This window comes from Pseudophryne corroboree, chromosome 2 (genome assembly GCF_028390025.1).
Source record: "Pseudophryne corroboree isolate aPseCor3 chromosome 2, aPseCor3.hap2, whole genome shotgun sequence".
In the NCBI taxonomy this organism is placed as follows: domain Eukaryota; kingdom Metazoa; phylum Chordata; class Amphibia; order Anura; family Myobatrachidae; genus Pseudophryne; species Pseudophryne corroboree.
The window spans coordinates 49,713,593-49,727,728 of NC_086445.1; the positions used below are offsets into that span (position 1 = coordinate 49,713,593).

The 14,136-nt window shown below is 44.6% G+C and overlaps 1 protein-coding gene across 3 annotated transcripts in view; it reads left to right on the forward strand.

Moving 5' to 3' along the window:
* The first annotated feature begins 257 nt into the window (after positions 1-257).
* Positions 258-14,136, forward strand: part of TSKU (tsukushi, small leucine rich proteoglycan) — a 28,039-nt gene continuing 14,160 nt past the window's right edge. Inside the window, exons 1-2 of one of the 3 annotated variants that reach the window (XM_063951265.1) lie at positions 1,476-1,813; positions 2,457-2,776. Coding sequence is in view for 1 of the 3 variants with exons in the window: in XM_063951264.1 (XP_063807334.1) it covers positions 1,786-1,813 (28 nt within the window). In the remaining 2 variants the exon portion in view is untranslated. Of the gene's footprint in view, positions 474-1,475; positions 1,814-2,456; positions 2,777-14,136 lie in introns of those variants that run through there. The other 2 variants (XM_063951266.1, XM_063951264.1) reach the window with 2 other exon arrangements.

Here is a 14,136-nt window from a genome sequence, read left to right on the forward strand (position 1 = left end):
TAACGTCTCTCCCATAGATCGAAGAGAGGAGAAGAGCGGCGCCGCCGGCGGATGGGGGTCTGCAGCGGTCTGGATCAGGAACGGGGATGGTAAGTATACTTTTTTCTTTTTCTTTCAGCGTCGTGACCACGCCCCCATTCGAAGCCACGCCCCCATATTTTGCCCGGGGCGCCACAAGACTAAGAACCGGCCCTGGGTACGAGGGCCCTGCTCGCAGGCTTACACTCTACAGGGAAGTAGGCATGGATACGCAAGGATAGGTGCTATCTATTGCATAAAGGGCCACCAGATTGCAAAGGTTCTTGGTGGGCTGTGCACAGCAATGTTGGCCTGGGGTCAGGAGGAAGGGAAAGTGAAGAAAGAGAAGATATGTGAGGTTATAGGTGTGGACTCTACAGTGGGGAAGTAACTGGAGAAGAAAGCTATGAAGGCTATTTGGGCGGTTCCAGAATTTGCTAAGCCTGTCTGAAGAGGTGAGTTTTCAGGGAACGCTTGAAGGTTTGGAGACTAGGAGAGAGTCTTACTGTGCATAATGTATATTTCCATCAGGCCCATTGGGTGCATGTGAATTTGCTGAGTAAAATCACAGTTTTCCATAAGGTGCTGCAGAAACTTGGTGACAAGTTAAAAATAAAAGATAATACTAATAATAATAATAATAATAATAATATAACAGCTTCATTCTGGAGTCAGTGGTTGATAAGTCCGAGCAGTTTTTCATGATCAGTTACCCGCAAGACGCTACTTATGTAAGCAATCTGTGAATATCACATCAGACCTAAACTGCGCAAAATATATGGAAGCTTCCAACCCTATCCACATGCACAAAGGTTATTCTTTTCTGCACACTGTGATGTCACCATGTGTCTTTCAGAACATTTACAGTGCAACAAAATCTATATATAACCTGCTTGTAAAATGGGTCTTGTTATTCCTGAATGCGATATACAACTTACAGTAAAGAGAGATTTCTGCAATGACGTTCTCTTCAATGTACCCGGCAGCACAGTTGATGTAGTGGTCAGCATCACTCAGGTCAGGAGCTAAATTCCTGACTAGTAATCTGTGTGGGGTTTGCATGTTCTCCGTCCAACCAGCTGCTGTCATTTTTCAAACACAGCCATGACAGATCAGAGCTGATTGGCTATTACTTTATCTCTCTCTGCTTTTTCACTCTCCACGCTTTGATACATAGGCCCCACAGATTGTAAGCTCCACTGGGGCAGAGACTGATGTGAACGACCGCTGTAAAGCGCTGTGCGCTATATAAATGACTGATAATAAAATACAATTATAAATGTACAACTCAATGGTTAAACAGGAAAAGGAATCAATAGGCAATGTGCAAACCAATAATGAAAAAAGTAACAAAAAGGTGTATAAAGAAAAAATGCAACTTGGAAAGCATGGGTTAAATCTGAGCTGTGTGAGTTACTTTGTCTCCAATAGGAGCAGCATGTAACAGTCTCATCCCACACACAGCAGCAGGACGGTGCCTTAGTGAGAGGCTGTGCGTTTCCTGCTCTTGGCAGACGCTCCCTCACTCTCAGTGCAGGCAGAGCTGAGAGTGGGTCTCTCTCCCCTGGATCTCGCACTAGTACTGGGTGGTTAGTGTGCAAGAGAATGCAGCAGGGCTGATGCCAGCACCCCCCACAGGGCAGCACTCAGGGGAGGGGGCAGAAGGTGCTGCTGTGGATATAAATGAAAGGAAGATTTGCACATTGGTTGGGATCACACCCATTATGAGAGAGCATTGCTACAACCGCCCCAGATAACCATCCAGCTATGAGGATCCGTCACAGAGCTCCTGCAGGTAAGGACTGGGGGGGCTGGGGCAGTCCTGGGACCCCCACTTTTTGCATTTGGTGCAAGGGGGGTGCACCCTGGGTGGTGGATAGGACATGCTGTTTGCTAAAGGCAGGACCTCCCCAGCTTTGAAAACTTCACTGCACAGTCCATGCATGCTTATTAACCCTTGCAGACCCAGAATGGCCTGGGCATTATCTTTGTGGTTTGTTGCCTGGGTCTAATGTGCAAAAGTAGCTGGTGGTGTTTATGCATGCATGGTGGGGGGGCTGCAGGAGTTTCCAGGGAGGATGGGTGTCTGGTTCCTGGGATTCCTCCTGAGGAACAATCCAGCTAGTGTGGTCTTCTCAGGCTAATTACTATGTGTGTGTATTTGGCTGACACAAGACTGCAGGGGTGTTGTAGTTTTATAAAAGTTCTACCTTCTAATGGATGGGATATATCTGAACTGATATAAGTATATTGCAGGGGTGGTCTCGGTCAGATTGCTAGTAAACCATATATAATGCAACTTTGAGCCAAAGTGATGGGAAGTAAGTTTGATACAACATTAGGGGTATATGACCTTGCAGTTAACTGCAGTGTGTAAGAAAATGTTGCAGTGTTTTTGGGACAGTTGTTTGAAAACAAACTTTTTTTTATGTTTGCAGTGGGACGTGTGGGCTTACAGACCCATGACCCAGGCTTTGGAGTAGGTCTATGGTAGATGTATGATGAGGTCGCTGCACATAGGACTGGATTTATCACTGGTTTGCGGTTAGTTAGTTTTTTTCCCCCTGTTCCCATCTCTGGAGCAGAGTTGAAATTGCCACGGCTGCAAGTAATTTGATCAGCATCTGCAAACCTCCTCCTGTGCTCTGCCCTGCAGCCTCACAAGGGCTGCCCAGCTGAGGGCCGCCTGGTCTCCCTCCTGCAGCCTGCCGCTGGGCAACTTCAACAGAAGCAAACTACAGTTTTTTTTTCTCACTTTGTAAGTAGCTAATATCCTCTTGGTTTTTATAAAGGACCATATATTTAATAGAACTACAAGGATAGAAACCAGCATCGGTTACCGTACATAGAAGATTGCGGGCCCTGCTCAAGAGCTTGCGCTCTAATAAACCTTTTCATTTCCTTAGCTCTGCCTTGAGAGTACAGAAAAATGTTCCAGGCCTCCTATGGTCAGGTAGCTGAAAACTGCCCTCACTAGTACTTTTATATTACACTTTATTAGAACGTTTGGTGCCCATACACTTGTGCGATGTGACATTGCGGGGAATCGCACCGGCAGTACAGGTGCGATGAAATGCCAAAGTGATTACCATGCGATAGATCGCATGGTAATCACGTGATGGGCACGTCACCGCCGAGTGGGAGTGGGTGCCCATCGCACATCGCAGTACGACATATAGCATGTGTTTTTAAAAACTCATGCGATCGCACTGCGATTTGATAAATATTAAGTGCAGCACATACTATCTTGAGACGTGAGAGTCGACCGGCGTGCCTGCGCATTGCGTCGAAAGGTACCTAAAATGTGCATACAATCCTTCGATTTCTCTCACAGATGCGGTCGAAATCGAAGGTTAGCACCGATTATCTTACAAGTGTATGGGCACCATAACATTGCCCGATGCTTGTGCGTAAGCAATTTAACAGTATGTACTTATTATTTTTCCTTTGACGGATACCTGTCTGTATATTCTAGATCAGCAGCCTGAATTTTTATTTAGACCATTAGTACATCTGCAGACCTTAAAGGATCACACCGAAATGTAATATTTCATTTTGAGTGGAATTTTGTAAATTTACTGTTCACCGACTATTATCAGGGGTCTGGCGTTCCACCCCATCCTGAGGGGCAACCCCCCACCACCTGTCATATTCCATTAATGCTCAAATCAGTCCTGCCTGCAGCGTGGGGTTGAATTGGAAACATTCTACCTCGCAGGAGAGTGAAGGCATTGGTGGAATGTTGTCTGGGGACCTGGTATTCTTTCATTCCATAGTCTAATACCATACGTCTCTATAGGAGCTGTCCCATAGAGAGCTATGGACAGGTGTGCAGTGTGAGCCAGTGTAATATTACAGCACTGAGGCTCAATTGAAGTTGTGTTCCAGCGAAAGCCTACACATTCCCTCCCTGCAAGAATCCATACAGTCTCCCGTAATTCTATTTTCCAGTGTCATACAATAACTCTTGCTATACTGTATGCCAAATTTATTACCCTGAGCCTTAACATGTTCCCACAGCTGTGATCCCTGGAGCATTTTTCCCAGAATTGCAGTATTCCCCAAAAATTCTGTTTTCCATCTGTGCCGGAAATCAGCGGCCGCAAAAGGGGGGGGGGGAGCAGGAAGAAACCCTTCAAATGTCTGGTTGTGGAACTTTTGTTTGAAACACCTCTCAAAACATTTTGGTACACTTGTGCGTTTTAATGTAGGTGGTGCAAAACCGTACATTTTGTTGGACTTTGAGCAATCTTAACCACACTGGACGCTGCAGAACGCTTTAACGCTGAGCGCAGCACAATGCAGTTCTATGGGAGCGCTCATTAAGTTCTTAGTACAGGGGAGGTTGCTGCAAAAGGATTTATCTTAACTTTTAATAGGCGTTTTGTTTTCAGTACAAACTCTACCCCGTGTTTTGTTATAAAAAGCATTTCCCCTTTTTAAAGTTTGGCCTTAAACATGCTGAGAAACTGGTTTCACTTACTACAATAAACCCCTTTTGGATCGTATTTATCAAGCCTGTGTTTAATAACCGTTTCTGCATGACTTTATGCATCCCAGCTATGTACCAATAGCAGCGAAAGTCTCCAGCAAAATAATCAGCTCCTAACTGCCATGTCACAGGCTGGGTTTGAAAAATGACAGTTAGTAGCTGATTGGCCGGTACTTTATCTCCGTTCACATTATTTCCATCCAAGTCTTAGTAAATAGACCCCTAACCCCTTATTGCCTATTGAGGCATTCACACAGAAGAGGGATCTTTTACGATCCCCCCCCCCCCCCCCTTTAAACCTTTTTCTTGCGGCACTATATAAATAAAGGAAAATAATAACAACTGTAACTTGGTAATCAAGATAGATAGGGAATTGTATGGTGCATTTGTCTCATCAGCTCATAATCTTCCCCTCACCACCTTTTACTTATCCCCTCAGGGTGAGAAACTCTCCAGCTGGTTCAGGATGTGACTTACTAGTTCTGTAAAACCGCAGATTTGATCATTAGCGGCATATACTTCAGAGGGAGAAATGTATTTATTGGTGAACAGTCATCTGTCGCCGGCTAATGTGATTCTGGATGCTGACAGATTGTGGAAATGTTCCATGTTTCAGTAATCTTCTCAGTCTCTTGCTGCGCCGACTTGTGTGGAATAGTTCTGATTGTCAACTGTGTAAGAGATAACAAGCCCGTTCCCCATAGCTCTCTGGATCTATTATGCCCTCTTGTCTCTTGTTATGGTACCATTCCTGGTGTTGACTTGCCCAGGGAACTGGCTGGATGGACAGGGCTGAAAAGCTTGTGTAAATAGGACTGCTATTCTCTCTCTTTATTACACTCTGGAATAGACACTTGTGCAGACATTGCTACTTTACCTCGCGTTTCCAAAATAGCGTTTGAACGTGGCTGACCAATTTTGAAGAACGCAGTAACCTAGCTGCAACAAAGTAAAAGTGGACAATGATTGTCTTAAATATCCAATATCCCATCATACTATATTGATAGGGGAGTCCCGGACTACTTTGCAAAAACTTCCTATATATAAGTGTAACGGAAAATTATATATATATATTACCAGTTATTTATATAGTGCAAACATATTCTGCGTATAATAATGTCCATACATAAATTGGTACATAATGAACGGATTCCTGGGGTGCGGACCTAATGTTCCGCAACAGGCAGCATTCATAAATTCCATTGTCCAAAGCAGTGTGCACTCACCCTGGGTCTTTGCAAGAGAAAGGACGTTTAATTACTCGCAGATATATAATCTGTTCATGTTTCGGTCATAGAAATGGCAGTCATCAAGACTTATCCCATAGGAAGGACACTCTTGTCTGGTTTGCTATCTATCTATCTATCTATCTATCTATCTATCTATCTATCTATCTATCTATCTATCTATCTATCTATCTATCTATCTATCTAATTCATAGCAAAGGAGGGGATTTCAGTCAGAATCCGCTTTATTGGCCAGGGATACTTGCGTATACTAGGAATTTGTCTTTGGTTTGCTATACAACAGCAGGCGGACCACTTGGGGAAAGAAACTTTTAAGGCCGGGGGACCCCGGCGGGAACGGCCCTCTAACGCCTGCCTGAAGGAAGTAAGTTAAACATGTTGTGGCCGGGGTGTAGCTGGTCTTTTACTATCTTCGTTGCCCGCTTTTTAGCTCTGGACAGGTACAGGTCCTGCACTGAGGGAATGTCAGCCCCGATGATCTTCTCTCCGGTTCTGACCACCTTTTGTATCCTGCATCTGTCCCTCGTGCTGGCAGAGCCGTACCATACCAGTATCGAGGAGCACAGTAAATACTCCCATACCCTCCAACTGTTCCTTTATGGTAGGTACAGTACCTTTATTTTATTTTTTTATTTTTATGGTCTGTACCGATTTTTGGCTCTCCAAACTTCCATTGAAAGTATAGGAAAAGGGGTGTGGTCATGCCACTTTACTCGTGGCCATGCCCCTTTTTCGAATTAGTTTAGATATTTATGTGTAAATTGTTGGAAGGTATGTACTCCACAATCGCGGAGTAGAAGAGGAGCAGAAGCTTCTGTGGGATGTTGAACTTCCTTAGTTGCCTGAGGAAGAATAACTTCTGCTGCACTTTCCCGACAGTGGCATCAGCGTTGGACACCCATTTAAGGTCCCAGGAGATTGTGGTCCCTAGGAACTTGAAGGAGTCCACTAGCGATACCACACTGTCGGCAATCGTTAGCGGAGGTGCACTAGCCGACTTCTTCCTGAAGTCCACTATCATCTCGACAGTTTTGAGGGGGTTGAGCTCAAGGTTGTTGTGGCTGCACCACTGCACCAACTGGTCTTCAAATGACGTTGCAACCCTGATCTCCCGTCTAAAGTGATGAGAGGTCGCGAGGCGATATTCAAATGCACCCACTTATCGCGCCCATTACACTAGGGTTTAGGCACGCAAATCCCCAAGGGTAGTGAGTTGAAATGAATGTCCACAGCCACATTGGCATACTGCCGGCGGGTGGGGGTGCAGAGATTTGAATCTCTCCCAAAGAACTGTAATATACCCATTCTTCCAGTAGGAGGCAGCATAAAAAAACATCTGCAACAATTTGCTAATTCTTTTAGCAACCTTTAGGAAAGTCTGCACATAACCAGACTGTCTTTATTCAAACTTGTACAAACAGGCGGCTATGTATTTATTGACCGCTATGTGTGTAGCGCACACACAATCTGCAGCTCTTTACAGAGAGTATTTAGGTCCGTCACGTTAAGGCCAGTACTCACTGGCCGATGCGGGAGAGATGAGTGCGGGGGGAGACGGGGGGCGCTCATTTCATTTCAATGAGCGACCCGCTAGATTGGCCTGCACGGCCAATCTAGCACCAGCGATAGCGATGCGCGGGGCTGCGCATCGCTGTAGGGGGTACACACGGAGCGATCAGGCTTAAAATCTAAGCAATCTAGTCAGATTGCTTAGATTTTAAGCAGCGATCGCTCCGTGAGTACCCCCCTTAAGTCCGTGGCCCAGTGGAGCTTACAATCTATATTTCCTATCACGCTGACACACACACACACTAGGGTTAATTGGTTTCAGGAACCAGTTACCCTTCCAGCATTATTTTGGATTGTGGGAGAAAGTGCAAACATGGGGAGGAAGTACAAACTCCACACAAGTGCTTCCATGGTTAGGAAGTAGGAACTGAACTCGTGGATTCCGGGCTTTAATGTGAACCACTGCACCGCCCGTGCTGCCCATTGCTACATTTGGAATTGTCCAGTTAATCATTATTTATTTACAGGGATGGAGTATCCGTTCCTGATTAACACTTATAGCATGGGTCTTCAACCTGCGGCCCTCCAGCTGTTGTGGAACTACACATCTCAGCATGCCCTGCCTCAGTTTTAACATGCCTTAATAGCAAAACTGTGGCAGGGCATGCTGGGATGTGTAGTTCCACAGCAGCTGGGGGGGCCGCCGGTTGGAGACCCATGACTTAAGAGCAGTGATGGGGAACCTTTGGCACTCCAGCTGTTGTTGAACTACACATCCCAGCATGCCCTGCTACAGTTTTTAGCATGGCCAAATAGCAAAACTGTGGCAGGGCATGCTGGGATGTGTAGTTCAACAACAGCTGGAGTGCCGAAGGTCCCCTATCACTGACTTAGAGGATCAGTCTATTGTGGGCTATTTGTAGTTATATGGGGGGAATTCACAGAGCGAGATGTCTTGGAGAGAGAGAGATAAAGTATCGGACAATCAGCTTCTGCCGTGTTACCGGCTGTTTGAAAAATGACAGGAGCTGATTGGTTGGTACTTTAGCTCTCTCCACTTGATCACTCTCCAAGGCTCAAGTTAGTACATCTGCCCCACAATCTGGAATGAGAACACTTGAGCATATGTGGGGTATTATCCTTATATGGCTGGTCCATTCATGTACTTTTATTGTATCCAGTTGTGGCATGTAATGGAAGAATATTTAGGGATGGGCCATCCTGGTCCCAAGGGCTGCCAGCTGCGTTCTACTCCTCAGTGGACTGCTTGACCTTGTGGGCCGAGGCAGGGTAAAGGGTAACCTGTCTGTTATCGCACGGCTGATGACTTGCACAACCCACAAGAGGATGTGGTGGGTTTGGAAGCAGGGTTCCGGTATGAATGGTCGACCATGTTATGGTCGACAGTCATTAGGTCGACCACTATTGGTCGACATGGACACATGGTCGACACATGAAAGGTCGACATATGAAAAGGTCGACATGAGTTTTTTAACTTTTTTGGTGTCGTTTTTTGCATAAAGTGACTGGGAACCCCAATTAGTGCACCGCGTCCCCTCGCATGGCTCGCTTCGCTCGCCATGCTTCGGGCATGGTGCCTTCGCTCCGCTACCGCTTCGCTCGGCACACTTTACCGTTCCAATCGTAGTCCATGTGGATCGTAAAGTATGGAAAAGTTCCCCAAAAGAAAAAAAGTTAAACTCATGTCGACCTTTTCATGTGTCGACCTTTTCATGTGTCGACCAATAGTGGTCGACCTAATGACTGTCGACCATAACATGGTCGACCATGTGAACGGATACCTGGAAGCAGGGAATGGTTGTGTGATGTTGGGTTGCGTTGTGGACTTCCTGTGTAGTGCTGGTTGATGTAGCAGGCCAGGCCAGCCCTCTCCCTGAGGAGAAGACACTGGTCTGCTTTAGACCTGGTTATCAGCTGTTACATTTTAAACGGTGTCCAACAGATGGCAATTGTTCTGCGCCAATCTGCAGCCTATTTGGTCACTACAAAGGCATGAGGCGTTTGTAGCTGATGTCACCAGTTCCTGATGAATTGCGAGGCTGCATTTCTCTGAGTATTGCTGGAGTCCACAAGACTGTATTTGACCTGTACATTGCTGGTAATGGAAGATGCCTCACTATATACAGTGTTTGGTTTAACCCCTTCCCATTAATTTTATTGGTGCCAAGGGCAGTCAGGAGCAATTTGCCTGTGTCACAGCATGGGGTTATACTTTCAAGATGGAGGGCATGCCGCTTCGCCCGGAGGCCTGTTAACTGTCGCTGCATTATATGCCTAGGACGCTGAATGTTAAACGTTTGACAGTGGAAACGGCCCTTGCAGTCGGCGGTACCAGAAGGAGTATGGGGTTATAAGAGATCAATGGTTTCCAATCTATACATATTAAAAGCTTATATTTAAAATATACATTCTAGTAGGAGCATGTATATTGACACCAGTGTGTAACTGCTGTAAAGTCAAGACAGTCTATTAATCCAGCACTATAGATCTGACCGGTCCCCGGCGTTAATAGAGGTGAAAATAGTGTAGTTTCTGCTATAGGTACCCCCGATATAAGGTGTTTTAATCATTTTATCAGAGCTTTGAGAGAGATAAAGTACCAACCAATCTGATTCTCTTTACACAGGCTGTGTTTGAAAAATGACAAGTAGGAGCTGATTGGTTGGTACTTTATCTTTCTCCAATGTGTGATAAATATCCCCCTGAGTTCCTTTTAGGGCAGATTTACCCGGAGAGAGAGAAAGTACTACCCAATAAGCTCTGTCCTTTTTCAAGCACAGCCTGTAACATGACCATTGGGAGCGGATTGGCTGGTACTTTATCTCTCTCCACTTTATATCCCTCCGAGGCCTGGTACATCCCCTCCTTTGGGGAGAATTCAGTTAGATGCAGTAATTTACCATGTGTGAAAAATGGTGGTAGCCCCGGGCTTTAACATTACCAGTGACTGGCGTTAACCCATAAGCCCCGTACACACGGGGAGATTTGTCCTGAGCAATCTAACGCAGAACGCTCAGCACTGGGAGGGGGGGGGGAAAGCTTGCGTCACTTGGCGAAGTGAGCGATCTCACTAGATTGGGAATGCATGCCCAATCTAGATTCGGCGATAGTGTCGCGCAGGACCGCGCATAGCTGTCGCCGGCACCCCTACACACGGAGCGATGTTTACTTAATTTCTAAGCAATCTAGTCAGATTACTTGGAAATTGAGTAAATATCGCTTCGTGTGTACCCCCCATAGAATCCGGGATAAGTTCCCAGACCTGTGGGTTAATAGGGTCGCGGCACCCATAAACAGGCTATTTATCAGGGATTTCTACTCGAGTCTGCTCAAGCTCAGAAAAAATAATCCCTGTTAACTGCAGGCTGACTGAATCCACCCCCCATCCCCCATTTGTGTAGGTCCTGAGAATTTCTGACTGCGTTACTTTTTAATCTTCATGTAAGAAGTCTTCAATAGTGATAAAGTGGATCGTGATAAACTACCAATCAGCTCCTAACTGTCATTTTTCAAATGTAGTCTGTTGACCGTTAGGAGCTGATTGGCTGGTACTTTATCTCGCTCCAAGGCTTAGTATTGTGTTCATTCATCTCATCGGTGAGGAGGGCATATTTTAATTTTGAAAGGCAACATATTAGACGTGATGTATCGCTACAGTACTGTAGTAGTAGCGACGCATCACGTATAAAATTTAGCCCTTTAAAAATGTCAAATATCCCCTACGTGCTGATTACATGCAGGGTGCTAGAATGACCACTAGGGGGCCCATTTATCAACGAGTGATAAAACTCAGTTTGAATGATAAAACGCTTTTCGTATGATGTATGGTGCTCCAACCAATCAGCTCCTAACTGTCATTTTTCAAACACACGACAGTTGGGAGTTGATTGATTTGTCGTTCTCAACAAGTTTTATCACCCGTTGATAAATGAGCCCCCGAGTTCTGACAGGGAAGTTTAGTTATGGTAAACTAATTGCGGACCCACAATAGATCAAATGAGTTGCTTAAACTTAGTGTGAGGGGGAAAAAGTACCAGGTTTAAGACTCTTCCTGGAGCCACCAGCAGCTCCCCTGGGCAAGTGGCTGGTGGGATTTGTAAAGGCCAGCCTGTCAGTGAGATGAGCCTGCCCCAGGCTAGCATCAGGAACAGATAACCTGGATGTAAGGGAGGGATTTCTGCAGATGGTCTGAGAGGAAGTGTTTCCTTGTAAGATAGCAGCGTATATTATAACCTCTGATCTCAGGATCCCATCAGGTATATTTATTTATTTTTTAATTTTTTATTTTTAATGCACTTAAAATCGAAACACGGATGACTGAGGATCAAATTTCTGCTCCCATTATTGATCGATTTAGAGTTAGACCCTCTCCAACTTAGGGGTAAACGTACTAAAGCGTAAAAAAAAATTATGTTGCCCATAGCAACCAATCGGATTCTGTCTGCAATTTTTCAATTGCATCCTACAATATGATAGACTGCATTTGATTGGTTGCTACGGGCAACATCACCACTCTTCAATTTTAAAAGCTTTAGTAAATATGCCCTTTAGTGTTCCTTATAAGAAGGGGCGTAATTCTATTGATGGTGCCAGTGGGCACGAGTAACTGGGCGCACAATACTTTTCAAGCTGATCGTGCCCAGAAAGAACGGGTGTAGCCGCGTAAAGAGACTGAACACCTCTAAACTAACGGGTGCGACAGGGAAACTTTGCAAAAAGCTGGACTATATTCGTACACTTCTGCTCTTTCCCCCTCAGGGCGGGGCGAGCAGACATAAATGGGTGCCTGCAGTGTTGGCACCCAAACGGAGCAACAATTCAGAAGTTAGACCAGATGTAGTGCGCTGATCTAGTGATGCATTAAAGAGAATACTTCCCTCACAGATCTTCTGTCGTGAGACTTTAGAAGTACTTCAGACAATTGGAATCCATTTATGTGGAAAGAAAGATCTTTCCAAAGATGGTGTAATACGTTCCCAATAATAAGAATTTTAATGCAATCAAACTATTTTAAATAGCCAATAAAACCATAAAAACAGCAATTATACAATAAATGGTGCAGATGGAGGATTACCAGATATTGGTTGGATAAACACCTTGTATAATGCCTTTAGGATACTGCCCTGAGGAAGGGAGAGATCCCGAAACGCGTCGGCGCTGTATGACAGGAGTGCCATTGCCAGTGGAATAGTTACCAGACGGACGGAGTTCTTTTTGGACCACGGAGACAGGTTCCGGAGCCGGTTTCTCCATATTATTACATCTTAAGGTCGACACCTCATTGAAATCTGATAAACCTCCACCATGATTATTTTATTACCGTGATGTGAATTCTGCAAAGTGTTTATTATTGTATATATCCTAAAGGCATTATACAAGGCGTTTATTCAACCAATATCTGGTAATCCTTCATCTGCTCCATTTATTGTATAATTGCTGTTTTTATGGTTTTATTGGCTATTTAAAATAGTTTGATTGCATTAAAATTCTTATTATTGGGAACGTATTACACCATCTTTGGAAATATCTTTCTTTCCACATGGATTCCAATTGTCTGAAGTACTTCTAAAGTCTCACGACACAAGATCTGTGAGGGAAGTATTCTCTTTAATGTATCACTAGATTAGCGCACTACATCTGGTCTAACTCCTTATACTCGCGTTATGCAATTTGGTATTGGGGATACCTTTTGACCAGGCTGTTTGCTGCTTTTCTATTTTGGCGCCCGGGTATGGAGCAACAATTAAATTGCTGCACCGGGTACCCAAAAAAAGGATGAAATTCCCCCCTGCAGTTATAATACCAAATTGCTCTCATAAATCTCTTTTACTGTCTGATGTTAAAGTGGTCATATATGAAAAATCAGGTGATACGTAACCTGTTCAGAAAAGAAAAACTAATTGTTCAGGTACAAACTAAATTAAAACTGAAACGTGGTAATTTTACTACCCCATTTCATAATTTTTTTTTCTTTTTTTTTTGTGGCTTTGTCCACTGTGTGGCGCTCTCGTGCCCATAAATGAAGTTACTTTTGTAAGGGTAAGAATCCCCTCGCTTCTGTAACATGGGTGGGTGCCAATAGTCATCCTTTTTTGCAACTCTGATAAATTGCCCCTTTTACCCACGACGGCAACAAGTGATGTGTGCGGATGGCCTATCACACACCGTATATACCCACCAAGCCAGCGCACGACACGTGACGCACTTCATGGGCTTCACACTGCTGATGTCAGATGTAGGAGGTGCTCATAATGTGACTCGACCGTGTATAAATGTGTATAGACTAATAAAAAAATAAAAAAAAAGCCTATATATACAATTTAAGCAATTTAGACACTTTGGGGAACATTTACTAAGCAGTGATAGGAGCGGAGAAGTGAGCCAGTGGAGAAATTTCCCCATCAACCAATCAGCAGCTCTGTATCATTTTATAGTATGCAAATTATAGATGTTACTTCAGTGCTGATCGGTTGCCATGGGCAACTTCTCCACTGGCTGACTTCTCCACTCTTATCACTGCTTAGTAAATGTACCCCTTTGGGAGGCTGGAGCTGGGCTTGCACATGCTGCTAGTCACATGATCCTGCAGGGACTGATGGGAAAATGTCCCTCTGTCATTGCATTTCTCCTCAGAGTTTATAGATTCTGAAATGGCGTTCTATGAAGTACAACTTTATTGTCAGGTTTAACGTTTCTATTCTTGCTGAACGGCATAAAACGTTAGGCCACAATAGAGATCAATGAATTGAGCCCTACTGTGTGATATTTAAGGAGATGGTTATGGACGGAGATAATTGTGTTACCCTGCCTTCTCCGTTAACCCTTTGCTGAATAACTGGGTTACATAAA